The following is a 27,668-nucleotide window of genomic DNA, read 5'->3' as shown; positions in this document are numbered from 1 at the left end:
AGTCTGTGCCATGGTCTTTTTTCTTCTAGCGTACAGAATGCAAAGCATTTAATACATTTTGGGATTTTTTTTTTTTTTTGCTATTTTTTCCCCCAGAGCGAGAAAGCAGAAGTGAACGAAAAAAAGTCTAATATTTTGTTCTTTTAACCATGTAACTGCAGATATGATCCAACATCATGGAATGAAAAAAAACAAAACAAAACAATGTAAAGTAGAGCATTCGCGTGTATCACAAAAATACAATAAAAACTTTTTTTTCTTCTTTTCGAAACGTTTCCTGTGACCTCCCTGCCAGCCTGGCCTCGTGCCCTGCCCCGCGCGGCCCCCGCACCCGGCGCGCTCTGCAGGGCTCTCTGGAGGACGCGCGTCTGCAACCAGCACACGCTTCCTGCTGAATTCGGATCGGTACGTGTAACGGGGGGGGGGGGCCTGCGACCAAGGCAAGATTTTTTTCTTTTTTTTTAAACTACGTTCATACATTCTCCTGACTAACAGGTGACTCTGATGGATCAATGTGGCCTTCTCCTTTTTTTTTTTTTTTTAAACATTTCCATACAATGGACAAATGCATCAAAGCCCGCATGTAAGAACAGAACCTCTTTAACAGCATGTAATACTGTGTTTTGTTTAAGTCCTTCCTTGCGTAAAATATTGACATAATTCACTGAAGGTATCAAAAATATACCCTGTAGACCAATACAATTTACAATCGCCTTTTTTTCACCATTCAGAAAACAATGCACTTAAAGCAACCAAGTCCCTTCATCTGCAGAGCGCTGGCCCCCCGCGGGGAAAGCTCTTCCCACTCCGATTTAAGCCCAGGATTTCTCTCGCTGAAGGAACTATTATTATTATTTTTTTAGAAATGGATCTTTGCCTCCCTCCCCTGCCCGTTCTTCCCAGCCACCTTTAACACGTGCCGAGACCGCTCCTGGGCTCACGCATCTCACCCAGCAGGTCCCACGGGCTACCAACACTCACATCAGCTGGGCAAACCCAAACTGGGGCTTTTGATCCTATTTCTCTTTCTAAACGTTTTTAAATTCTCTCTCCTTTTTTTTTTTTTTTTTTTCCCTCTCAAGGTTTTGCATCCCTGCGGCACAGCCCCACAGCTGGGACGCGCTGGACACCCCCGAGCCCCTGACCCGAGCCCTCGGGAGCAGGCAACGGCGGCGCGCTGCCAGGGCGTCCGTCCGTCCGTCTGTCCGTCCGTCCCCGGGACGCACGCGCTCCCCTGGCTCCCGTGCTCACCCCGGGGGCTCCTCATCACTCGCCCCCTCTGAGACCCAAACCGCGGCCCCCGGCGGGACCCGGCAGCCGCATCCCGGGGAGCTGGGGCCGCCGGTGCCCTCTCCCTCCCACCCCGGCGGCAGCACAGTCGCTCTCAAGCCCGGGGGGGTCGGCAAGAGATCCAAGTTGGGTTCCCGTGATTTTTATCTCGTTAAGGCTTTTTTTCTTTTTTTTTTTTTTAGACTGAAGAGGAGTCAGACATTTCCAGATGTTGAGAGAGGAAAAAAAAAAAAATACAAAAAATAAACAGTTCCCCCCCCCAAATTGGCTGGCTGGGAAGGGGGGAAGGAAAAAAAAAAAAAAAGAAAAGAAGGGGGGGAAAAAAAAAATAAAGAAGCTCTGCTCCCGCGTCGCTGCTCGTGAGAGCCGGCGGGTCGGGGCCGGGGCCGGGGCCGGCGCGGTCCGTGTCCGCCCGGGCAGCTCGCGCCCGCGCCGTCGCTTCGCTCGCCGTCTGCGCCCTCGCCGCCTCACTCGCTGTCCGAAAGCGTCTCGTACTGGGAGCAGAGCAGGGGCTTGGGCTCCTCGTCCCAGGCGTGGTGCTGGCTGCCGGCGGCGCCCGGCGGCAGGGACGCGGCCGGCGCCGCCGCCGCCGCGGTCACCACCCCGCTGGGGAGCCTCATGGTCAGCGGGTTGTAGGGGAACGGTGTCGAACCTGCGCGGGGAGGCGGAAGCGGAGAGAGGAAGAGTCAAGGCCGATGGGTGATCCACCACCCCGGCGGCCCCCCCCCCCCCGAGCCCGCTCATGAGGGTTGGGACCAGTTTGGGGACAGCGTGTGTCCCCATGGGGCTGCGCCGGCCCAGTGGGGCCGGGAGGGAAGCAAAGCGAAGCGGTGGTGCCCCTGGGATGGGCGCCACCAGGGCTTGGAGCTCGACGGGGACATCACGAGCAGGGTGCGTCCCGGGGACCCCTGCGCAGGGGCGGGGGGGGGGGGGGGGAGGCCGCGGCCGACAGGGACAGCAGGACGAGCCACAGCAGGACGAGCCCCCTCGCCCACGTCCCGCGGTACCTGCGGACGACGGCCTGTCCTCCCAGACGCGGTTGGTCAGCGGCGTCCGCCTGTTGCAGTCCCCCTCCGAGTGCACGGAGGAGACGGACGGCGGCCTCTCCCCGGAGGACAGGCCCGGCGCTGGAGACTTGGCCTTGCGGCTGTTGGGCCTGGCGGCGATCTTTGGCTTCCCACCTCCTCCTGCAAAGAGAAGCGGCCGCTCGTCATCGGGGCCGGGCCGGGGCCGGGCGGCGCGGGGGCCGGCGGGGGAGCTGCGGGGCGCGGGGGGTGGCGGGGGGGAGCGGGGGCGACCCGGCGCCTCCCCCAAGCCAGGCTCCTCTTAAGAGCCCGAAAAAAACCCGACTTTTAACGGCTGGTGGAAACCTCAACACGGCGCGTCCGGGGGCCGTGGGCCGCCCTGCTGCCGTCGGGGCGGAGGGGTGGGGGGTGTCCGGAGCCCCCCGACGCGCTCCCCGCTTCCGCGGCCTCTTGCTCCGCCACCGGGGCTGTCTTTTAGCAACTCGCAGCGAAAATCCCTGGCAACGCTCGGCCAGCTTGCGAAAGGTTTAAAGCCCAAACGGCCCCCCCCCCACCCCCGGCCCGCCGCTAGGTAGGTTATCCCAGCTCAACGGGGAGCAAGTTTCGGAAAGGGGCCGGCCGGGCGGCCTCGCCGGCCCCCCACCCTGCCGCGGCGGGGCGGCCTCGCTCCGGCCGTGCTGAAGCGCGGGTGGGAAGCAGCGGTAGCCGGGAAAAGCTTTCCTGCGATAAGCTAGCGAGCGCCTCGCCTGAAGCGGCGCGGGGAGGCGAGCCGGCGCGGCGGGGCCCGGCGCCCGCTCCACGCCGCCGGCCTCCCAAACGGCACGCCTGCCTGCCTGCCTGCGCTTTGCCGGGTGCGCGGCCCGGGGGCCAAACCCTCTCCCCGGCCGGCCTCCGGCTGCCCCTCTGCCTTCCCGCACCGCAGGGGCGGCAGCCGAGGAAACCCGCGGGGCGCCGGCGGCCGGGCCCGCGAGCCCCGCCGGGCTCTGCTCGCTCGGCCGCAGCGCGGACGAGCCGGGCCCCTCGGGCGCTTGCGCCCCGAGCGCCTGCCCGCTCTCTAGTTTCTGAAGATTTCCCCTTTTCTATCGCTTTTTCCGTCCTCGAGCTCTCCCTCTCGCTCCGAGGCCCTGTCCCCCCGTCTGTCCCCCGGCCGGCAGAGCCTCTGCCCGCCGGCGCAGCGGGACCTCCACGCCCCGGGGACGCCGGCGAACCCGGCAGCTCGAGTCGTGCTCGGAGCCGACTTCATTAAGGGGTGAAACCCCCGGACCAAGGGAGGGGAAAAGCTCCCCCGTGTCCCCCTGCCCTGCCTGGACCTTCCTCGGCTCCTGCCCTGCGCCGGGGGCTCCCTGCAGCCTCCGCCGCGGAGGAGCGGCTACGCTGGAGCTGCCCTTCGGGAAACGCGCGGCCGGGCTCCGGCCCCAGCGCCGGACCTCGGCCCCAGCGTGCCCTCGGGCTGTCGCCCGCCAAAGTTTTGCCGAGTCCCTGTTTTCCTGCGGGCTGGGAGCGGGAGGGGGTTTTTATGGACAGTTTTTCTTGGGGGGGGGGAGGGGGGGCTGTTTTAGTTTATGGCTTTAGCCTTTTGGGGATAGGGTTTGTTTTTTTTTTCCCGTTAACCTTCTCGAGGTGATAAGGAAAGGAGATATTAAAAACAACAAATGGGGAAAGGAGCACAGTCAGTGGTTTAGAGAAAGCAACAGCACCTTCCGAGACTATTAAATTAACATCAAACAAGACCAGGATTAATCAGCGGATTCACAAAGCTCGAAGCTGGGGGGAGGTGGGGGAAGAAAACCAAAATGAACAAAAACGGAGGGGGGAAAAAAAAAATCCACCCGTGAAAGGGGAAATACAAAGGCCAAGAATTAATAACACAGAAAAAGCGAAGGTGGAGAGGGCTGCAGACCTGGCAAGGAGCGCACGTCCTCGTTTCGTCCATCAGCAGGAGTTATGGGCATAGCAGCGGGCAGGCTTGCACTGGCATTCAGAGAGTTAAAAGCATTGGCACTGAGAGGTGAGCGCTCTTCCCACTGCTCGTCATATTTACCCATTAGGGCTTTCCTAATTATTGCCTCCAACCCCATGTTGGTACTGGAATTCTCTTGGACCGACTGGCTTCTACAACTGATTAGCCCTGGGAGACACGGGAAGGGGAGGAAAGACGGGGACGGGAGATGGGAGGGAGCCAAATGAGAAGAAAGACGGGGGACGGGGAAGGGGAAGGGGAGAAAGGAGACAAGGGAGAAGGGAAGAAACAAACAGTCAGCACATTCTCGCAAAGCAACAAACTTTGTCATCTTGTTCTTTAAAGCTCTGCAATGCACTCGTCGCGGGCTGGCCCCCCTCCGCCTCCCCTCTCCAACCCGCCCCGGGGCTTGGCAGGGGCTGACGGTGGGAAGGAATGAGACTTACTCCGTGACTTCTGCTTCTGGAGGGCTGCGCGCAGACGTGGGTTCCCCGGGGCTAAAGGCTCGGAGGGGGCTTGGAGGGAGGGAGAGAGGGGCGAAGGGTCTTTGCTGAGCCCCGGGGGAGGCGCAGCAAGACGGGGGGGGGGGGGGGGGGCTTCACGCCACAACCAGGGCAAGCGCAGCGCGCGTGGGGTGGGGGCGGAAGGGATGCGCGCAGCTCTGTACGGATGCGCACCCGGATTAAAAATAGGTGCGCAGAAAATCCGGAGGCTGGGCCAGCTTCTCACGGAGGAAAACACAGGGAAGGAAGAGGGGGCACTATGAAAAACCTACAAAAACACGCGTTTGGAAGAAGGTGCCTAGGGGTGGCCTTGGCTTGGAGGTGGCAACCACAGGCAGCCCGGGGCAGAGGGGAGAGCCCTTTCGTCCCTCCTCGCGCTCTTGGCAAGCCCCCTGGCCGGCCCGCTCCCCTCCGCTCCGGCTCTGGCTCTGGCTCCGGCCCCGGCTGGGGCGCCCTCCCCAGGGCCAGGGCTGGGGAACGGGCGGCGGAGGCGCAGCGGTGCGTGTGTCCGAGCGCGGGTGAGTCTCAGAAGCCATGCAGTTATGGTGCAGCGCCGCACAGGGACCAGAGGCTCAGCCACGCGACCGGCATTCCCAGCGCGGCGGTTACAGGAGACAAGCAAGGGCAAAATATAGGCACGAACGAGAACAGCGGGCCGGTGAGGGCGGCCCCCCAGCTCCCTCGTCTTCCTGGGAAGGGGCAGCGTGCCCCCCGGCTCCCCCTCCACGCCACGCGGGACTCAACTCCCTACGGTTTGCCTTCGCTCTTCCCTCAAATGCAGCGGGACGGGCTTTGACCCGGGCAGGCTCTCAAGAGGTTGGGTGTCCCCCGCTGCGTTTCGCCGGCCACGGACCACCAGGTCGCGGCCAGCAGCATCCTCCTGTCCTGGCTCCTTCTCCCAAACGTGAGCTGTTTTACACCGTTCCCGGCTTTGCCTTCCCACACCTACCACAAGCATCGATGCCAACACAGCTCTTGGCTCAGGATCTTAAACCAAAGGCAGGAAAGTATCCTACAAACGTGACCCTGCACGGGACGGCCTGCACGCTAACACCCTGGCCAAGCAACGCCCGCATCTCGCGGATGCTGCGGCCGGAAACCAGAGCAGGCCCTGGGGCTTTTCCCTCGGTTGGGGCAAAGTTTAGCCATCACTTAAAAACAGCAGCCTGAAGGGGTTCCCACTGTCGGAGGCCGTTAATGCTGCTAAACGAAAAGGCATCGGAGAAAGCTGCGCTGCCGGCTGGGTTGGGTTTCCGCCGAGCGCCGCAGGCAGGTGTACAGTGCGTGTACAACATGCCTCCTGCCTCTGGGCGCTGCAAACTCCGGCGGCTCGCGGCTTCCCAGGAAGCGGGAACCTCCATCCTACCATCTCTGTTTCCTGGTCTGTGTTGAAGGCCACAGGCACGTCAGCGGCCGAGCCGGGAGGAGACCCGGGGCGCCCCACCAGCTCCTTGTACTCTTACTGGAACCTCCCAAATTGTCTTGCTCCCGTCCACACCTAACTCTGCCAGGGACTCGCTAAGGTTAATTCCTGATCGCGTGGGGGAAAGCGGCCTTCGGTGGGGAAAGGCTCTGGGCCGCGTGGCTCCAGCAGCCGCCGACACTTACAAGGGAACACGTTTGGGTGGGAAAAAGACCAGGCTGCAACGGACGTAAGCTGCACAGGGCCCAGACCTCAGCCTCGGGGGCGACCCCTCGAAAGGCGCAACCAGCAATACTGCGGGGAGCCTCGGCCGAGCCCCGGCGCTGCCCCGGGACGGCTCCCTGGACCCCGTGGCCCAGCCGTGCCGCAGGATGGCAGCAGCGGGCCCGGCAGCGTTCGGTCCCCAGCGCCGCAGAGGCAAGCGCAGCCGTCTCCGCCTGCACGCAGACGCGGTGCAGCAAGGAAACCCCGCAGAAGAGTCTCCTGACAGCATGTGCATGCCAGCAGCCCACACGGACGCTTCTGCCAGCCCATAAACGTACATGGCAGCTATGTTGGCAGGAGGTGCTGCTGTCTTATAGACAGGGCTGGTGGCAGCTCAGCAGCCCTCGCGCTGTCCTCCTGCCTGGCTGATCTCTGCGCTGCGCCCAGGAAGCCCTCAGTGCCCCCCTCACGCCATGGGGCCGCTTTCAGCCCTCTTTGCCAGAATCACTTCCTTCAGCTTCTCCCTCTCTCCCATTTTCCCTGCTGGGTTGAGAGCCATGGGGGTAGCCGAGCTCAAGAGAATGCAGTGTCCTGCATGGTCCCCACAGGGCTCTGGGCGACTGTGCCGAGCCCTTCCCAGCTCCCTGAGAGCAGGGTGGCTGCACCCCAGCTCTTTGGTGCCTGGGGCAATGTCCCACGTGTTAGCCAGCAGTTGATGCTAGTTAAGGTTGGGGACCCGCACTGAACCACGCCACGGCTGCCTGGAGCCTGCACGGGGCTCTGCAGAGGTGCTCAGATACCACCAACAAAAAACTGTTACTCCAGAACCAGGCTTCCTGGCTTAAAGCCTCTGTCACCCCAATGGCACCACAAAACTCCCCCTCTCTGCATATCGTCAGAGGGTGACATAATCCTGCCCAGAAAGCTCTTCTGCGTAGGACTAGCTGCACTGATGTGGCTGGAAGGGAGCAAGGACCCAGCCACCAGCTGCACTTTCTCCTCCTCCCAGCTACTGAGAAAGCAAAGTCAACCTGTGCTTTAAGTACGTGGAGGACTAAATGCATTGCCAGCACCCCTGTGCCCGACCACCCCTCCATCCCCCAGATAACACCCTCCCTCTGTTTTCAGCCATCACCTGTTTGCCCAAACGCTCTCAGTTCAAGGCCAGGAGATGCTGTGACTACCTGAGTTTGCTCCCACAAGCAATTCCGCATTGCGTCCAGCCCACGGTGGTGGGAAGCCTGTTTCCCACCCTCGCTCCCCTTTGCTGATGCCCTGTGACCCATCCACTGCCTCCTCTTCCTACCTGTGTGGCCACAAGGTCCTGCCAAGACCACGGTGCTCTCTCCCCGAACCTTGCTGCTGAGCAGCACAGGGTCCTGCTCTGCAGGACGTGTGCTGCGGCTTTTCCTCCCAGGGAGGGTGGACCTCCTGCGCATCTTACCTGCTGCCGGTGCTAATGCGCCCTGAAGGCACCGCGCTGCTATAGGTCAATCCTCTCTGTTGGTATCAGATTGCCAACTCAGACAGACCTGGCCAACCCCTTGCTGACAGGCTTTCTGTTGGTATCACTGTTGGAGTTTTAACCTCTGCTCAACCTCTGAGGCCTGCACGGCTTTCAGAGGAATTACGTCGCCTTGTCTCCAACTCCACATCAGGGAGTTACGGTGTGTACTGAGGCCTTCAGCCCCTCAGCAACAGTTATGCTAGGCCTTATTGCAAAAAAAATCCACCCCCTCCCCCCCCACAAGTCTTAAATCTACTGAGGCTGCTTTTCTTCATAGCTGTGAACATAGCTGTGAACTCTGTAAGGAGGTATGACATAGATACAGTGTGAGAGTTACCTGCTCCGGTAATAGCTGGCATATTGAAAATCTCTGTTCCGGGCTGCCCAACATCTGGAAAAAAAGAAAGAAGCTCTTTAGTATGGAAAGCAGTGCAAATGGGCTGGCTGCAAGGGCAGACCTGTCACGCTGGCCATGGTAAGGTCCTGGTGTCCCCATCACAGTGCCCAGGCTGGCAACAACCCACATCCCCCAGGAACTAAGGCAGGTCTGCAGATGCTGGGACCATAAATCATTGCCTTTGCCTTCTGGGGAACCACAGCCACCACTTCTTGCCAGGTGGAAGTGGGCAGAAAAGCAGACCCCAAAGACCCAGGGCAGTGTCTCCATGCTCAGTGCTGACCTCCCACCTCCAGCCCTTTCGCATTACAAGTACCGCAAAGTTAAACCCTCTCTCCTGCCTGCAGGGCTTCCAAAGACTCAAATCTCCATATCCAGGGAGCAGTTGTGGGCAGTGGGGAGGGCGAGGAGGAGAAGAAACGTTAAATCAATATTTTCCCTCTTAGCTGAGCTGTTTGACTTGGATATCGCTTTCCTTAGAATAACAGAAATTCTCATAAAATAAGAGGTGTTTCCTATTTCTGTTTGTTTTCCCTTGATAAGGGAAAGTGTGGAAGGTTATGGGGTTCAGCTGCATGTCCCCAAAGGGGCATAATAATACAGTTGGCTCATGGTAACATCATCCAGGAGACGAGACAGCTTGCTCCCTCTTATCCGATGCAGCTGTTGTAAGATGGATTCAAATTGAATTAGTATTGACTGTATAATGCTGGGCTAAATTAAATTATGATCCTATCTTCTCTATTAGCGGTTAATGAACGAATGGGCTGAATTTCTAATACAAGTCAGTTTTACAGAGCTGTACCAATATTGATGGAGGGATTAAAGTAATGTTGGGGGGAGATGCATCTCAAGGAGGAAGGATTTAGCTTGGCTGGCTATTCATTAAAATATCAATTGCTTTTAAGTCTCCTCCATGCTCAGCTGATTATTTCCTTCCTATTGAGGTTATCTGGTGCTGCCACACAGGTTGGACCGACAGCCCCAGAGCAAGGAGGCACACAGCTGGGAAGTCCTCCCATTGTCCCCCTGGATGCTCACAGCTCACAGGACCAAGGCGGCTCACTGCAGAAAGCAGCCAGTACTCACGCTTCCCAGCAAACCACGGCACGACCAGGAGACAACTGGGTGGCAGTCCTAGCCCTTAACTTACAGCAGCACCCCACTCTCAAATCTCCTTTGCTCCGTGTGTCCTCAAGGCTTGCCCCCCTCCTGCCCCCCACTCGCCTCCCCACACGTCCTTACTGTACTCCGTCTCATTCTTGTTGGTCGTGCTGAGCTTCTTGATGATCTCCTGCTTCTTGGATTTCACCATGGCAGAGTTGCTCTCAGTCAGCTTGCTGAAGAAAGCTGGAGGCTGGGTGTTATTTCCTGGGGACTTGGACCCCATCCTGCAAAGCAAAAGGCTGTTAGAAACCACTGCAACGGCTAACGCACAAAATCCCACCTTAACCGTAACTCTCCCAAATCAGCCCCTGGGCTCCTGCGCTATTTGGGATCTCCAACTTTTCTCCCCAGCTCTACTTCAGATGTATCACACTGTGGAAACACCCCTCTAAACAGACAGAAATCTGGGATGCGACACAACTTTTGCCTGCAAGGAAAATTCTTTTGTCCTAATTGTTCTTACCTTGCAATGAATGAGTCCAACTAAATTCCCTTCTCAGATCTAAAATTCAGTTCCTTAGAGGCAGATCTTTTCTACTCAGGCAAACATTCAAGAAGACAGTTTGTACAGAACAATGTTTCCAAAGGTACCAAAGAAGGGCCAGGCCATCCTCCACTCTGGGGGGAAGGGATAGGAGCTGACAGACTGGGGGTGCTGGGATCTGCCAGGAGTGTCAGGACGCCTCCGTTTCTGCATAGGCTCACTGGGAGACGGGCAATTTGCTAGGATGTGCTTGCACAGCAGTGGGCAAACAGCACAAGGCTACGTCTAGGAGGAGGATCTTGGAGGTCAGCTCCTCAGAGAGGAGGTTTCGGGAGCCAGCTGGCCCCTCACCCTGTTGTTGGATTATCAGAGCTATAGAAAGGAGACAACCCCCAGCTGGCCTGGCCATACCCTGCATGCCGAGCGGCAGGCAGCGATGGGGACACTTCACAGGGCAAGGCAGGGGCAGGTCCTCCCGCGGCCCAAGGTGGCGTGGGGACAGGGGGAACACCCTCACATTTTTCCCACCTCCCCCTCCCTCTGCGCTACCTCTGGTCTAGCTGCTCGCCCTCTCGGTACAGGATCGGGTATGTGGCGTTCTTGGCGTGCTCCGATTCTCCCACGCCGTCTGGTGGAGAAACGGGCTCGATACAGTTGTCTGGCCCGCTCCCTGCCGAGGCTTTGCTCTGCTCCGGGGATCTGTGGATGGTGATGGGAGATGCAATCAGTTTATTGCAACATCCTCTGTCTCTGCACAGCAGCTCGGGGGGTGGGCGGGGGGGGGGGTGGGAGTGGGAAGGACTAAAATAGCTTTCTGTAAAGCGAGGAAAGAAGCCAAACCTTCCACACCCTTGTGGGCTTACGGTGCCTTTTAACACAAGCCTTAGGAACAGAGCAGCTTGGGCATTTTTTGAACCACAGGAGTGCAGAGAAGGCCTGAACTGAGATGCAGCCCAGATTTCCAGGCAGCGGGCCAGCTAGCAACTGGCCCAAATATAGTTACCCAGGGAAGATGGAGGGACAAGTCCTGGGACATTCTGGCTCAGCCCATGGGACCCTCTACTCACCAGAGCTCTCCTGCGTTTGCAGGGACACTGACTGCTGCTACCCCCCGGCCAGCGGCTGCGCAGCCCTTCAGAGAGCTGGGGTGTTAACCTTTTGGGGAGATGTCTCTCTTAACCCTCCATCATATTTGTTAACACATGGGAGGTGGCTACGGCGCTCCAGGAGGGCAGCATCCAGCCACCTCCCGTCCACTCTCATTGCAGGGTCAGGAGCGGGCCCTGCTGGGCTCTTTGGCGGGGTTGCATGGATCAGCCATGCAGCTGGGGGCCAGCCTGGAGAGGACCGACACAGCCATGGGACACACTGGCAAGGCCTCTGATGTCTGAATGTAGCCAGCTGCCTGGGAGGCGGCCAGGGTCGAGTCCGTGAGGAATTCCTCACGGCGAGTTCTGGGAATTTACGTCTTTGTTCTGTCTGTGGTTTCTTTTTTCAGTTTTCTTCTTCTCTGGGTGGCCAGGGCTGGGTTCTCTTCCCTAATGTTACAAAGCCAATTCTAGGACCATGCAGAGCTGGGAAAAATAATTACATTTACTGACAGGGAATCACAGGTTTGGAGACACCACTGCTTCCTGGACATATCTGGGTCTCACTGAACTGTCTGCATTTAGGGTGGGAGGATAGACCCCATTCTAGGACTTTCAGTGAAAGACTCTCAGTTTTTTTCAACTCACTTCAACAGCAGTTAGACTTTTCTTGTGATGTTACTTGCGTAATTTGAAAGTGACTTTAAAAAAAATAAAGCTGGTGCCTGAAATGGATAATTATAGTTGACACCGCACATATATCTAACAAGCTTCCGATTCACTGAAAATGGATGGAGATAAAACTCTTCTTGAATCAAGAGAAAATGCACTGTATTGGGTTTTTTGGAACCATCTGGGATCTGAAAGGTCACCATGCAGTGACCTGCCAGGGACCAAAGACACCAGCGACCTGGGGAAGGGGATCACGAACAGCCTCTCTAAAGGGGTCTTGAGTGCATCCCTGGGACAATCGGGCAGGCAAGACAGGCAAGACAGGGCAAAAATGCCAAGATCAGAAGACGGCTTTATGCTCTGGGCATTATAAGCAAGCGATCCATGTGAGCCTCAAACTGGGGACAAAAATCCAGCAAAGTCAAATGACAACCCATCCTATGCACTGCCCGACCTGGGTGCCAGGTAACCCACAGCACCGTCCAGCTCTTCACCCTGGGTAGCCCTGCGCTATCCGGGTTCACATTGCACAATGGGCTAGCAAAACCCCCGTCCGGGCCCGCTTTAGTTTGACCCTCACTACTACCCTCACCTTTTGCCTCCTTCGCTCTGCGGAGAGATCCTGGAGGCTGCTGCGTGCTCCTGCTGCTGGAGATAGGCCTCGCTGGGGGTGCGACGCAGGTCCAGTACGGGGCACGCGGCCCCAGGGAAGGAGTACACTGGGGTCTGGATATGGGAGTTCAGCTGCTGAGGGTGATGACGTGTGTAGTCCTGGGTGATGACCTCCTAGAAGAAGAAAACCCCAAGTCAAAACCAGAGTTGGTTTCCACTTCCCGCTTTGCAGGACTCAACTAAGACAGCGCAAGCAGGAGGAGATGCTCTGCACTGGCTGCACTTCCCCTCCGGTTAGGCCGGTTCGTCCTTGCAGCCAGCAGGGATGTAACCTCTGCCTCCTGCCTGCCGTAGCTCTCACGACAGGCTTGTTCTGGAAGCAACCGTCCGGGCCGAACACGCATGGTGCACCAAACCACAGGTGCTCAGAGCTCTAACACCACTCCTAGCCCTCCCCACCAGAAAGGTTTCACATCAGCTCTGGATACGGCTCCACCCTCCTCCCCAGGGCACCAGGAAGGAGAGAGCAACCTTACTCACACTGATGTGCTGGGCCAGTGTGACTACCCGCTGGTTCATGCCTTTGACGCTCTGGCTGGACTGCAGCGGCTGACACGGGGGCTGCTGGCTCTCAGACGGGCGGAGGTGCTGCAGGTGGGCTGCTTCAGGAGCCGAGGCCTTCAGGGAGGCTGTGGGAGGCAGAAAGGACAGGCTGGAGCGGAACGAAAGCTGCCTCCTCTTCCTCAGCTACCAAACAATGTCCTGACATGGCACCGGGGCATGGAGAGCCGGGCAATCCCTGCCACGGTGCCAACCCTCACCTTGCTGTTTCTGTCGCAGGTCATGCTCTGCGTGTCCCTTCTCCGGGTCCTGCAGCAGCTTGGCTCCCTTCTCATGGACCAGGCTGGGCGAGCTCACGGGACTCACGGCCTCGATGCGGTCCGGGCTGTAGCCACCGTGGAAGCCTGAGGAAGGGGAAGAAGGGCCTTTACGCTGGGCCTCTCTTTGCTCTTCCCGAGCGTGGTTGCAATGGCTGCTTGCGGGAGGAGTCTCACGTTCAGCAAAGAGGGGAATGAAGAGGTCCAGGAAGACCTGGCAGGTGAAACTGCGAGGAACAGATGTGGCTCCGGAGGAGTGGAGAGGACAGGGCAGCGTGTGACAGGCATAAACGGGATCCTCCCTCCCAGCAGCCATGGGAGCACCCACGCACCCTTGCAGAGCGCGGACCCCTGGGCCACCTCCAACTTTGCGTTCTGCTGATGTCAGCAAGAACGTTGCATTCCCCGTGGAGCTGGGAAGGCCGCAAGTCACGGTGCACCAAACTCAGCCCCTCCGCGTTGGCCCCATGCTCGGCCCCTCTCCCTCCACTAGTGAAACACTGGAAAAATAGCAACAAGGCTATGCCAGGAGGGAAAGCGATCCCCTGCAGGAGGGGAGGCGGCCTGCAAGGAAGATCTCAAAGCGCTTTACAAAGAAAAGCCCAAAGCCCAACGCAGCCAACGTCAGTGATTTGAAAATAGGGCACCAGGCCCTTCAGACTCCAGATCCTGCTCCAAAGACACCAGAGTGAGACATCAGAGGGCCAAAAAGGCTCCTTGACCTTTCTCTGCCTGTTAAGCCCTTTGTGTGGCCTCAAGGTGCATCAAAACAGGCAGAGCTGGAATGATGGATCATGACTATCTTTGGCAGAGAGAGAAAACTGAGGCACAGACAGGTTGTGCTCCTATAGACCAGGGGCAAAGGACCCAGGTGTCCTGGACTCCCTAAACCCCAGGTCCAACGGTCTACGGTGGGGGAGACATACACCACCTCTCTCCAGCTAAGAAAGTTTGGTAACACTTACGACTCTCATCTCAACAGGCCTTTAACCTCCTAAATCTGAAATCCTAGAAACTGCCAATTTGAGGCGGATCTGGCATGCAACCCACGGCGCCGTCTGAGGGGCCCCAGTCCCCAGCGTGGACTTTGTTGTGGTTGCCCTGACACACCGACCTCGCACGTTGGGGGGAGCCACCCCCTCTGGCACGGCCTCCCAGGCACCAAAAATTAAGCAAGCCCTGGGGAATGCAAGACCCTTTCCTTCAGCCCATGGATCACAGAAGAGGAGCCCATCTCTTCCTCGTCACGGTTAATGTTCCGCTGGAGAAAGCACTAACATCAGCAAAAAAAGTACAGAAAAAGCTAAGTCGGGCAATGTACCCATGGTCAGAGGCACATCCTGGGCCCTGGACCTCTGTTAGAAGGGCTAAGGGCACAAAGACATCAATGAGCAGCGGGATGAGTGGATCAGGAAGCGCAAGGGAGAGCAGCTCTCCTCCCCCAGACCACACTGCCATGCCCTTTCCATGTGTTTTCCATGCTCTTTCCTATTGTGTTATATATAGTAAGAGGGATTTGGTGGTGATACCCAGTGCTGATGGCTGCGGCAGGATGCTGGCAGATGCTCCAACTTGAAGAAGGTGCCCCATTAAATCACCGCGGCTACCTGCTACTTCTGCACACTTGATGGGGAGCCTGGATGAATGCTCTGGGAAAAGCAGACAGCTCTCCCCAGAGTTATCCCATCACAAATAACCCAGACCCTGAATCCAACTCCCTTCCCACACACTCTTCTGGAAAAACTTATCCCACCACTTCTCTGTTGTACACAGGATCGCTGTCAAGTGGTTACTATGGTCTGCTCTGGAAATAGTTGCAGAGCATGGCTGTGTTAAGCGGTCCCTGAACCTCCCTGTCCACATTTCCCTCTTATCCCACATCCACTGCTAGGGACCCTAAGTGAAGGTATCCAGTCAGAGCTACACCGTTCGGCAGCCTGCAAAGCCCTTTGAGATCCTGTATGCTCCAAGGCACCACAATGAGCAGGGATGTGCCTGTCTGATGGCCAGCAGCCCCATCACGCTCTCCTCTTTGCTCATTTGATTTATTACTCACAACTGTTTCTTACAGACTGCCTGGGATTTTCTAATTATGGGGAAATCAGAATTAGCAAATTGCTATTGTCCGTAAAAAGCAATACCAGGAACTGAGTGACATTTGCAAAACAAGACTTGGCAACGGAAAAAATTAAAAGAGGGTGAGGGATGGGAAGATCCCTAAAACACACACAAATAAAAAGACTGGAATAATGTAACAATCGGGAAGCAGATGAACAAACACACTTGGGGACCTGATGAAGCCAATAGCCAAAACGTGCAACTAAAAATAAGAAAATAATAAAGTAAAATTGGTTTCAGGCCACAGATTCGCTCTCTCGCCCCTCCCTTCCAATTTCTTACCATCACTAGTGGAGTCGTTACTTAGCGAGCCTCTTTCTCGCTGCCCCTTATCGCAAGAAATTTGACGCATGATAATCACATCTATGAAGTTGGCCGCTGTCGTGGTGGTCTTACCGAGTGCTCGGAGCTCCTGTTCCTGCATTGAAAAGGGTTTACTTTGACTCTTTTCTCTACTGTGCTGCTCGGGGCCTGAGGCTGCATGCTGCTGGTCCAGAGAGTGATGGTGCTGCTGACTTTTCCCCTGTCCTCTGCTATAGTGATGAGAAGAACCGGGCCCAGAGGCGGGTAAAGGCCTCGACTCCATGGCTTTAATAGGCGAAGGCGACTGTTCTAGGTTGGCCCCAGCGGGCAGCTTTGAGGTGAATATGTTGTTGTCAGTCTGGGGACGTTCTACCTTGGCTTCTCGGGCCCTCGAGGCCTCTTTCTGTAGGACGGCTGGGTCCATCATGGCTGCATAGCTGTCCACCGTGCCAATGGAGGAGCGCAGAGCGGAGGCTGAGGGGAAGCCTGCAGAGCGGATCGGCGACGTGGTAGTGGTGGACGAGGATCTTCGAGGCAAAAGAAAATGAGGCAAAGACATGAGAACCAAGTGGCAAAGGGGAACTGCTGCTACCCATCCCCTAGAGCCCAGGTGTTTAGCCAAAGCATTAGCCCTGTCTGTCCAAGGTCCTTTCAGAGCTCCTGAACGTTGAGCTGGCCCATGCTGGAGCAGGTGACAAGGGCTCAGCCTGAGCCTCTGCCACCCAGGTGTGCCCCACAATAGCTGGCCACGGGATATTTGCTGTGGTCAGGATGAATCAAACAGAGAGAACAGAAACCATGGAACAAGTCTCAGAGACCTTAATAATCCCAGAAGAAGGAAACTTTCAGTAAAAGGAGTAATATTTGTATTTGGTCACAGACAGCACTCAAACGTTCCTTCCTGCTTTTGTGTAGTAGTTAAAGCCACCAGATAACGCCAAGGAAAGGCGTACCAAAATCGGCTTCTCCCCATCACAACTTTTTTGCAAGCTCCAGTCCTGCCCTCCCTGAGATTGAAGGCCAAAATACCCTTGCTCAATCTCAGTGGTGCATGAACCAATGCTCATTAACTAACTGCCGTGGCTGGCCGCAGTGCAGGGGTCTCGGCAAGTGGCAGCGACTTTACTGGGGGGACGTACCGCAGGACGGAAGGGGTGGGGTTCTCTGAGGAGATGATCTTCATGCTTGTGTTGTGGAGCACACTGGGGCGCTGCTGGATGGTCTCATGGGTGCGGGGGGAGACAGGAGAGTGCTGGTGGCTGTGAGAGTGCGAGGACGAACGGCTGCTGGACTGCTCCGTACCTGGGGGCAGACACAGTTAAGGACTTCTTCAGCCCTTTTGGTTACAGTCCCAACCCTACTTCCACCCAGCACTGGCCCTGACAAGTTGTGCTGGGCTCCTCCCCAGCCTACCCGGTCTCCAGATGGGTGCATGCTCCACAGTGGTGGATGCTAGGATGGACTTCTCGCGCTCCCTCTCACGTTCACGATCCCGATCCCGTTCCCGCTCAGACACCGATGATCCTGACTGTTTGGTCATGTGTGTGGGGCCTCCTAAAAACAAACCAAAAGGCAATGAAAGGACTGCAGGCAGAGCAATTCCCAGGCAGGGTACACTGCCCGCTCTTCAGATCAATTCGTCTGTGGAGCAGATAAGCAATGGCTCCATTCAAGGTCACCTGGAGGAGGACAGACCAGGAAAACCAGCGTGACAAAGCCCAAGCAAGTCATGCAATAGCTATCCCGGCACCTTCTCCTGGGAACACCGTTTACACAAGACTGTTTGCTAGCTGCCGTTTCAGGAGAGATGGGGGAAAAGCAAGGAAGACTCCAACGAGCAAACTCAGCACAGCCTAGAAGGAGCTGGTCTGAGAGAGCCAATGGTTTGAGCCATGAATATGAATGAATGTGGGCTCCCTAATTTTCGCTGGCGTGCTGAGCTCATATTCCTGAATAGTTTACGGGACTCCCGCCCGACCATTTTCCTACGGAAAAAGGACTGGCAGGTGCCAGTATTACCTGGGGAGAGCGGGGAGCTGCTGTGTCGGCTGCTGAAGGTCTGGGGGGGCCCAGGGATGTAGGTTATGCGGTCCATGGAGGTGGCCGAGGTGCCAGGGGTGGGGGGCACGAGGACAGGCAGGTGTGGCACTTGGGACAGGTCGATGATGCCTGGGGAGAGAAGTGACAGGACTGTCAGGACAACATTGAGCTGCTGCAGCTTGGCCACGTCAGAGCGGGTAGCGATGCTCAGGAAGGTCGACCCGTCCCACTGCTCTGGCGTGGAGTGAGAGCTGCCAGCACACGCACAGCCCCCAGTCGCTGTTTGTGAGGGGAGGGGACTCTCCTCGGGCAAATACAGTGTGTCAGCTGCTGGAAACAATTCAGTACAGGGAATCACCTCTTTTTTTTCCCCACCCCGAAAGATGCTTTGTAACAGGTCATATGTTCCCCTCCGTCGCCAAACAGGCCGTTTTTAATTTCGTCCGTCCAACCGCACCAAAAGGGACCTGATTTTCAGTGGCTCGTCGGGGAGGAGGAACAACAAGATCTATCCACACAGAGCAAGAGGGCTACAGCCAGCACCGGCTGCACTTCCTCCCAGCCAGCCAGACCCAGACTCACCGTCGCTCTGCACGCTGAGAAGACAGGAGCAACGTACCTCGCATAGCGCATTTGTGCATATAACCCCTCACGCAAGCTCTGTTTCTTTTACAGAAAGCCACATATAATACCAGTAGCACTTATTTTTATCTTCAAAGGCCAGAAGGGCCAGGCTGGGAAGCTCTCCCTGCCATGGGGTTTACTCCCTGCAGGATGGATACCCATCAAGGGCTGCAAAAGGAAGAAGCAGCTCCACAATTTGGCCCCTTCCCTCCACTTTTCTTATTCTGTTTTATGGGACTCCAGTCTGGTCCCACATCCTGCCTATGACCCAGCTGCCAACTGTACTGATCTGTTCTTTCCCGCTTTTGCCATTTCTCCTAGCTCTGACCTGCTCATTTTCTGAGGCTCCTGCTGCCTGTCCTGCTCCTCTCCCACTAGGGCCCGAGGGCTGCGGAAGAGCAGGGCAAAGCAGTTAGTGCACAGCGCTCCGTGACAGCCCGGCAGAGCAGCCCTGCTGGCGCGGATCTGCAGAGCTGCGCATCCCCAGAGACCTTCGAGGAGCCAGGAATTACTCTCCTCCAACTAACAACAGCCCCTTTTGGAGGAGGATCCAACAACTGTTTGGATGCCTAGAACAAATCCAATTGTCAGCTTGGGACAGGAAGCAGGAATCAATAATGCAGCCAGGCTGCGGGGGGAATTTTGGGAGGCAGAATCTGGCTAGCGCATGCCACGCCTGCCAGAAATGCTATCGGATCCCCAACCAACACAGCCACTCGGGCTCAGAGCCTGCTTTGGCTCCCCAACGGGCTCTGCAGCAGCAGCTTGCCGCCCCAGATGCCCACTCGGGCTGTGAGATCACTGTGGTGCCAGAGTAGAGTGAGAGGAGTCCTTCTGCCGGTAGCTCATGGGGTGGGTCCCAGTGCCGTGGAGCCCCTCAGATGCAGGTGGACTTGCAACCCTATGTCTGAGCTGTATGCAAGGAGCCTCAAGAAACTAAAGATAGCAAAAAGAGCAGCAGTCCCCCTCCCCAAAGCTGCCAAGTGGTGCTACTCCTACGCCACTGGGTGACTCCGTGCTGCTGGCTTGGCCCTTGGACCCAGCCACACCTTTGGAGCAGGCAACAGGCTGGTACCTCTGGGTCTGATCCAGCCACCTCTCAAAATGTAAAAGTGCCACCAAACCACGCCCCCCCCAGCCCCCCGACACACAGTGCCGCGCTTGGAGGACCTGCTGCATAGTTGAGAGCCAGCGAGGGTTCCCGGGGCGACAAGCCGCGCAGCATGTCCGCCCGCTGCGCCATGGCCGTGGCTGCGGCGTTGTGGTGCATTTGCTGCGAGGTGATGTAGTCGTTGATGATGGTCTGTCGGTTCTCCATGGCAGCCGTGTCCGGGTACCCCCTGATGAGGTATGGGGGGTAGAGGTGGGGGTACGTGGGGCTCGGAGCCAGATGCCTCGGCAGGTAGTAAGCAGCAGCTGGGAGAGAAAAAGATGCAGAAACAAAGAGGGTTTCACCAGAGATTGGTTTCTGGGAGACAGCAGGCAGGGCCTGACGTGGGGGAAATGTGGAGGCTGCCCATGCTAGTAGGGGACACGTTCAGAGACACCTGATGCCTGATTCAGCAAATGCAAAAGCCCCATCCACCTGGCCCTCGGCTGGCAGGCTCTGCATTTGGGAACATCAGCTTTCACGAGCTTGGGGGCGGAGGAAGCCAGAAGGGCTTTTCTTTTTGCTGTCTCAGGGCCTTAAAACTGCACAGTTGGCAGAGGCTCAGCGTCTGCTGGAGATACTTGGTTGGGACACAGAGGCAACCGGGCGAGGAGAGCACTGCAGACACAGCTCCGGAGGTGAGCCACAATTAAAGCAGCCTAGTTTTGACGAGTCTCCTGGCGCTGCTTGGGGTGAAGCAGACCGCTGCGAAGCCCGTGACGGCACGTTTGGCTGCGCCTCATTACACAGCTTATTAAGGAGAAGGGCCAAACTGATCCCCTGTTACACCAATAAAATTCCAAACTATCTCCTGTGGGGGATGGTTTGGATAAAGCAGGGCTTAAAGCCAAATCTACCACGGCCAAACTGAAAGCAGTGCTTTTGCCTGGCACAACCTCAGCCTTTTGGAGCTTAGCACGGGAAAAGCAATCCCAAGCCCACCATAACCTGCTGCGGAAAGTACCTGCTTCCAGTTGGATTCCCCTGGGGATGGCAGCGGGGTCGAAGGCCAGCGGGATGTGGCCCCGGTACAGGTCGACCCCGCTCACGCCCCGGAGCAGGTGCTCGTATGGGGAGATGGGGTGGTGGTGCTCGGCCACTGGGGCGTGCGGAGACTTGGAGTTGGTGAGCTCTCGTGACGTGGGGGTGATCTTTCTGTCCTGGGACACCGGCTTCCCGGCAGTGATGCTCCCTGCAGCGAGCAGAGGGAAATGAGTCAGAAAAGTCGAGCATCGTGGCCCCAAGGGGCGCCCGCGGCTCCGGCGGACGTCAAGGGGACCTTCGACATCCTGCCCTCGCCTGCCACCTCCCGAGAGACCAAAGTGGGAGGACAGGGCAGAGGTACGAGGTGCAACGCGCCGGGTGACCCCGTCTTCGCTAGCAGCAGCACCGGGAAACGTCACTCCCGCGAGGCATGTGCTGGCCCGGCACGCACTCCCCGGGGGCGGCTCTCCCGCACGGTGCTGGCATGAGAGGGACAGACAGCGACCGATTTGTCCCCCCACTTCCCTGCTGGGAGGCAATATACAGCCTTGTTCTCGCACAGCGGGAAGCGGAGCCACGGAGGCCAGCCGGTGCCAGGAGCCGTACGAGAGGATTTCCCGATTCCTGCAGCCCACCGCCCCCTCACCAACGCAAGCTCCGTGGCCTCCTCAGCAAAGAGCGGCAGGCGAACCTCGCACCTCCAGACTGCCAGGCCCGCGGCTGCTCCCCCGGGGCACCGTTACAGCGGGGAGCACACGCCAGATGCCAGGTTTTGCTTCTGAAGGGAACAGAAGGAAAACTTTTCCCTTAATCCACCTTAGGGCTGCCCTCCACAAAGATCTTAGGTTAGCTTCAAAGACAACAGCTTTCAAGCTCTTCCTGTCTAGGACCTCCCAGCATTTCCCAGGGGTGGCCCAGACCCCAGAGGCACAGTGAGTTTAAGCTCACTGATCTTGGGTTTGTGTTTCGCTGTTCACAGCTCAAAAATACTCCCTGGTGGAGAGCCCAGCGAGAGACCTGTGACGTGCTGGGTGATCTGCTGGACAGGCTCGTCCTGACCTGCACGAGCACCCCGCGGCAGAGCCTGGCTCTGCGTCCTCACCACGCCAGCAACGGAGAGGTTAATGCTGCAGGGCCAAACGAGGGACCCCAGAAACTCCCAGCAACGGTGACAAAATACAGTTCAGAGGGTTCAAACGCCCACCGCCCTCCAGAGCTGTCAGCTCTTTCACAACCGGCGGAGAGGAGGCTGGAAGAACGTCAAGGCCTTCCTGGGGCTCTGCCTGCCTGAGCTGGGCACCGGTGGCGCTTCCCACCCGGCCTGGGACCAGTGTCACTGGTTCATGTGTCCCTAACAGAAGGGCTGGGGGGAGCAGCGGATGGAGACAGCCACCCCGAAGTGGCATGGACGTGCACCTCTTGCACCAAATGGCACAGAAATGAACCCAGAACCATTTGGAAAAAAATGCAAGCCTGCCCCTCCTTTCCATCAGCCAAGTAAGTGCGTGAACGCCCCATGTCTGCAGACAGGCAGATGGACAGCAGACCGGACTGCGGCAGCGAGGCGATTCCCCGGCCCTGGCTCGGCTGCCCCGGCCGGTTCTGCGCGCTCGCCCTGCTCGGCTTCGCCCCACTCGCTGCCAGGGGTGTTTACATCCCCTCGTGCGCACGCAGGAAAATCCAGCCCTGTTGTTGTTGACTTTCAAATAACCATGGCTACAACATGGGTTATGCGAACCACCACTCCCTCTCCTTTCACAAACCTCAGTGACTTGGCACGGCTGCTAAAAAAAAAAACAAAAACAAAAACCTCAAGCCTACTGCAGAGGCAGAAGGAAGGTTTAACTGACTTGGAAAAGCTCCCTTCCACCTTTGACCCATAATAGAGGGACTCCTTTTTAGAGATGCCCTGGCCTCTGCAGATCCTTTGCATCCCATGCCCCGTGATCTCGAGATATGCAGGATTCTGCTTTCCTGCTGGCCCTTTACAGAAACATTTGAGTTTTCCCTTGAGAAACCTCCCCGCAGCCTGGGTGTTGCCTCCCCACTGTCAGGACAGCACGTTCACCATATGTGCAGATCTCAAAGAGCCACCAAGCAATGGCAAGCTTCCCCAAAACGCAGCTCCTTTCTTGGTGGGAATAACTGACTTAACTAGAAAGACAGCAGAGACCGCAGCAACAGGACATGCTGACCACAAGGTCCAGGCAGAGAACTGCCATGCTAATGCTCGCCCAATCCGCAGTTGGCCAGTGAAGAGCAAGTGCTGGAGGCTTTGTGGAGAAGCTCTGCACTGCTCGTGGCTTGGAGAGGGCTCGTGCCAAGCACTGCGCTGCACAGTCCAATCTCTCTCACAGGAGGTATGTTCTGGTCTTGGTTTTTGGCAGACTGCAGCATCTCATGTTGCAGCCCCCAAATCATGCAAGAACCTTGGTCTAGGATGGGGACTTGCAGGTGAAGACCATCCTGAAGCACTGTCACCGGCTCATGGCCAGCAGTGCTCACAGGCTGCTGTAGTTACTAGCTAGCTAACAGTCTGCTGGCACTTACCCCAAGAGGGAGAGACCACATTTACAGCAGCCACGGCTCAGCCATCCTCCTACTCCAGACATGCCAGAGGCTGGCAACGGCGGCTGGAGAACCAGAGTGGCAGGAGATGGAGAGAAGTGATGCCTCACACTGCCTAAGAATGCCTAGACCCTGGGGTCCTGGTGGGATATGGAGAAGATGTGTGTGTGTGGGGGGGCTGTTGAAATAAATATGCTCAAGCGAGGTTTACAAACCCCTGAGAGCTGGGAGGCAGGAGGACATGAGACAAGGGTGCTTTATGGACTGGATTCTGTACTGACCCTACTCACAAAGGTGCTATGAAGAGAGTTTTTTGGTCTGTGCTCTGGTTCTGCTGAGCACATCTCACCAGGCACTGTGGATCACCAGACTTGAGCATGGCCAGACATATGCCTGGTCCCCAGGAGCCCCAGCTCTGGCACTGGGGACAGGAGATGACCAACACCAAAGGGAGCTGGAGGACCCTGCCAGGCCCAGGCAGACCAGCCTGGAGGCCAGCTGAACTGCCCAGATCTACTAGCTTAGAAGGGATTCCTGGAGGTGAGGCACGTGGGTGCTGAGGTGACAGAGGAGGCATAAACACATAAAGTAGGCAAATACTCGCCAGCCTGGTGAAAAGAGTGCGAAAATCCCTCCAACCAGTGCATCGAGCACTGCTTTCCTGCCTGCCTTTAGAAATTGGGGTGCCCTGCATCAACAGCAGGACAGAGAAGATGCTTTCTAAAAAGCATCAGTTTCGTAAGCCAGGGCTGAATTCTCCTTTCCAGTGCAGCCATGGAGCTACTGCTGCGGCTCCCACAGGAAGGTTGCTGAGTCCCAGGTGGTGGCCCCAGCTCCCGTGAGTCAGCCTGCAGCTGTGGGGTGCAGGAAGGGGCTGGGTGCTGCAGAGAACAGGTTAGACGGGCACCTAACAGGAACTGCTCAGGTATGCAGGTCAACAGTGACTTCTCGCGCACCTTGCCGCAACCTCCCATGCACCAGCTCGCTATAAATCTTAGCATCAAACAAAGGGCTTGTAAGTACCTTCGTGTTGCCGTGGCGTGGATTCCCTTGTGGAGACTGGAGACCCTCTGTGCAAATGGCTGCCGAACGCCGTGCTGTGCCCTGCCTGGTGGTCCTCGTAGGCAAGGGTGCTTTGGTGCGGCTTTCCTGGTTCAGGTACAATCACAGGAGCCCCTCTGGCAATCGAGCCACCTGAGTTTGTCACTGGGCTTGGCCTGTTTTTCAGGCTCTCTTCATAAGCTCTCTCCAGATTCCTTGGGTCTTGCATGACGTCCAGCGAGTGCACAGAGTGAAAAGTCCTCCCAGGACTGCCAATGATGGACCGGACGTCATGTTTTTTGGTACTCGCTGAGGAAGAGCTGCTGTCATACTTCAGTGGGGTACCCTGGGGACACAAGGCAGAGGGGAAGTCAAAGGGGCACAGAGCAGAAGGGGATGCAGTGGTCACATCCCAACAACTTTCCACCGGACTTGGTGCTTCCTAGCTCAGTGGGCCCGTACAACAGCAACATCAGTTTGCTTGTTAAACGGCAACAGCCATCATCAGAGCAGAGATAACAGGACTGCACTGAGCAGAGCAGGGTGGGGTGCCCGTTTCGCAAGCCTTGCTGTGCCCCAACAAGACGAAGATGACTCACTGCCATAGGCTGTCTGTGCCCATCACGCCTCTCTCCTACACATGCTGTGAAATGAGGTACAACTACCAGGTGCCATGGGAACCCTCCAAATATTTGCAGCCCGACAGGAGACAGCATGCTATGCTTCACCCTATATAGTAGCCTTGCTGGGCTGCCCATAAAGGGCAGAGGCCAAGACTGTATATCCAGAGGCACAATTGCCGAGGGCACTGGATTGACTCTGGCCTTGAACAAGAGCCAAACGTGGCCTCTTGAGCATGCGTGCACAGATGGAGCATTGCTTTCTGAACATGCCAAGGAGGGGCTGAGCTCCCTCTCCTGAATTTTGAATCTATCTGTTGGGGAAGGATGAGAAAGGAGAATGTGTATCCAGGAAGACCCTAAGTTCTGACCAGTGACATGTCTGCAACTTTAGAAGCCCTCTCTTCTCTCCTTGCAACTTGGGAATGGTCCCCCAGGCTCTGTGCAAGGACAACAGCTAGAGAAGGACTGACCACACCCATGGTGCTACGTGCAATATGCTATTTGCCCCATACTCACCTGTGTAATAGAGCCCTCTTTCAGAGGCCTGGTCAGAGAGATGTCCGGTGTTCGCCTCAGCTCCTCCCTGGGAATCTCATGGATTGATCTTCCTGCTTCTTTCACCGTGGCAACCAGGCCTTCGTGGGCTGGTTTCATTTTCAGGGGAGTAAGGCCCTCATGAGACCTGACCTTATAGGCATCAGATAAGTCCCTTGGTGGAGTGTTTTCCCTCTTGAGCTGTTTGGCTTCTCTTCTGAGGTAGTCCTCATGGGCCTCCACATAGGACCGAGGTATTCCTGCAACCCCCCGCAAGAAGACAACGCAGTGGAATGATTCTCCAGCCAGACACCGGGCTCACAGTCCTCATGGGGATACTGAGGCCAATGGGACGTCTAGCTAATGCACCGAGCTTGGGGATCGGTACCCAACTGAGCACACAGAGCAGCTACATCGCTAATGTGACAGGACTTCTGACATCTACTGCCAGTTTCTGGATCCATTTTGCATTAGTCTAAATCTGCCTTCATGTGAGTGGCTGGGAATTTTACCCCAACTTCAGTGAGAGCTGAGTTAGGCAGAAACTGAGAAAGACTCAAAATCTCTCTCTGACCATACAACCAAGGCTGCAGAGAGCTACAGCTGGACTCCGACATGCCCATGTTTGGTTCCTCCTGCTCTACTCTGACACACGAGGGGCCACATGTGTGAGAACATCAGCGGCGTAGCAATTTTCACACGTTACCTCTGACTGTGGCCTTGTTCTGCTTGCTAGCATTACCTTGTGTTATTGAGCCCCGGATGTGATGCTGTTCCTTTAGGTTATGGGGACTGTGTCGGTCTGGAGGGATTGCTCGACCCATTAGACCTAGAGCAGATCCAAGAGGAAACATTAGGCTGTGACGCAGAAGTCCATTTACAATGAACACACAATAACACCGCTACCAGAGGATCTTGGGACAATGAACAAAAAAATAACAATTTCTAAATTACTTAATTTCTCTTCTTCTAAATGTGCTTCCTTTTTTGTAATCCTGAAATTGGAATACTAGGTCAGAAACCAAAGGCAAACGGGCCAGTCTGTATCCTTTGTTTTCCCATGCTGCTCAGATGCTGTCCTGTTAGGATGTGCCATACGATGTGCCTAACTACTGTCACAGTAGTTAACTAACGGTAGGTAACAGTAGTTGGGTGGCACCCTGTGGTACATCCTAATAGAATAAGAATAAAGGGTTGGGAAGATGCATAATGTAGACCCGAGAGAAGATGGGGTTTCTACCTGTCGCTACCGGTACAGCACTGGTGAAAGGTTTCACCCAGACCCACCTTCAATGCTGGCAGATAACGGATCACGGGCTGATAAGCCCCTGCTGATCCTCCCTTCCATCATATCGTAGGTCCGCTTGGTTCCCGTGGTCTCATGTGAAGCTCCTGAGCTCCTGCTATCATCTTTGGGACACTGAGAAGCAGCAACACCACCTGGGAAAGGGAACACAGAGAAACAACATCAGACGCGTGTAAAGTTGGGACTTGCTGAAGGAGAGCGTTTATTCCTGCTTGCATATTTTGCTGAAAGATCAGATCCTATCTGAGCAACAGCCACTGTTTGGCTTTGCAAGTAACATCGCACAAGGTCGGCTTCCAAGAAATTCATGTGATGTCTTCTCTCCTCCCCGCCTGCCTCAAACTCCAAGTCCTGTTCCTCCTACTTGGGTAGGAGCATCCACCCTGCCCAACTCCCTTCCTCCCCTTTGCTGGCCAGATGTAGGCAGCGAGACACCACAGAGCAAGCTCTCAGCTCTGGTGTAAGTAGCTGCCATTCCCACTGAACTTGGCCCTCTGATTCTGGGGATTTTTTCTGTTTGTTTTGACTTCTGTTAGACACCTACTGTTCGGGATGTTGTCCAGTCTTAACATTTGCTGAGACACTCCCTGGGTGAGAAGAACAGGCAAAAGAGGGGGGTGAAGCAAAGCAGAGAAAATAAATTCCTTTGAAACAGCAATGAGCGTGCATGTCTGGGACAGACAGTGAAAAGTCCCATGCATCAAAACAAGACTGACGGAGCACGTACCAGACTCACTGCAGGCCATGGACCACAGCCTCCTCCAAACCTGAAACAGGTTCTTATGCAAACCCAAGGCAGACGGGTTCTCCTGAGTTACAGCCCCCACCTCTCTGCCAGCACAACCCTGCCTGTGCCAGGCCAGGCCATGCTCTCTCTAAGTGATGGGCTTCCTGGCACAGCCTGCTCCGGGGCCTGAAAAGCTGTGCCTTGCCTTTGCGTCTGCCGCACCAAATCCATCCTGCCACTGCTGTCCAATTTTCTTCATCGTGTGCTGCAAGCTGTGAAGTTACCAGGCACTTTCTGATCCAGCTGAATGCCCCGTGTTTATGTAACGAGCTCCAAGCTATGATGTTGGCTTGCAGAGATAAATACCTCTGCCCATTATCCCTGGCCTGGTCTTGCCTGCCAAGAAATGCCGATGCCCTGATCCTCTTCTTTCAGGGGCA

The 27,668-nt window shown here is 56.4% G+C and overlaps 1 protein-coding gene across 40 annotated transcripts in view; it reads right to left on the bottom strand.

Moving 5' to 3' along the window:
* Window positions 1-1,025: 1,025 nt before the first annotated feature.
* NCOR2 (nuclear receptor corepressor 2) overlaps window positions 1,026-27,668 on the bottom strand; it is a 291,098-nt gene continuing 264,455 nt past the window's right edge. For 28 of the 40 annotated variants that reach the window (XM_068911834.1, XM_068911817.1, XM_068911841.1 and 25 more), the window contains 19 exons: window positions 26,483-26,635; window positions 25,938-26,024; window positions 25,178-25,455; window positions 24,021-24,384; window positions 20,410-20,637; window positions 19,466-19,711; window positions 17,651-17,800; window positions 17,045-17,185; window positions 16,771-16,933; window positions 15,611-16,158; window positions 13,154-13,297; window positions 12,873-13,021; window positions 12,313-12,506; window positions 10,510-10,659; window positions 9,555-9,700; window positions 8,250-8,303; window positions 4,216-4,443; window positions 2,298-2,477; window positions 1,026-1,942 (listed from right to left, as the gene is read on the bottom strand). In XM_068911834.1, coding sequence (XP_068767935.1) covers window positions 1,758-1,942; window positions 2,298-2,477; window positions 4,216-4,443; window positions 8,250-8,303; window positions 9,555-9,700; window positions 10,510-10,659; window positions 12,313-12,506; window positions 12,873-13,021; window positions 13,154-13,297; window positions 15,611-16,158; window positions 16,771-16,933; window positions 17,045-17,185; window positions 17,651-17,800; window positions 19,466-19,711; window positions 20,410-20,637; window positions 24,021-24,384; window positions 25,178-25,455; window positions 25,938-26,024; window positions 26,483-26,635 — 3,788 coding nt within the window. In that variant the 3' untranslated portion in view covers window positions 1,026-1,757. The remainder of the gene's footprint in view (window positions 1,943-2,297; window positions 2,478-4,215; window positions 4,444-8,249; window positions 8,304-9,554; window positions 9,701-10,509; window positions 10,660-12,312; window positions 12,507-12,872; window positions 13,022-13,153; window positions 13,298-15,610; window positions 16,159-16,770; window positions 16,934-17,044; window positions 17,186-17,650; window positions 17,801-19,465; window positions 19,712-20,409; window positions 20,638-24,020; window positions 24,385-25,177; window positions 25,456-25,937; window positions 26,025-26,482; window positions 26,636-27,668) is intronic. The other 12 variants (XM_068911842.1, XM_068911846.1, XM_068911847.1 and 9 more) reach the window with 7 other exon arrangements.

This window comes from Struthio camelus, chromosome 17 (genome assembly GCF_040807025.1).
Source record: "Struthio camelus isolate bStrCam1 chromosome 17, bStrCam1.hap1, whole genome shotgun sequence".
Taxonomy (NCBI): Eukaryota; Metazoa; Chordata; class Aves; order Struthioniformes; family Struthionidae; genus Struthio; species Struthio camelus.
Note: the sequence above shows the minus strand (reverse complement) of the source record. Positions and strands in the feature narration are given on the sequence as shown.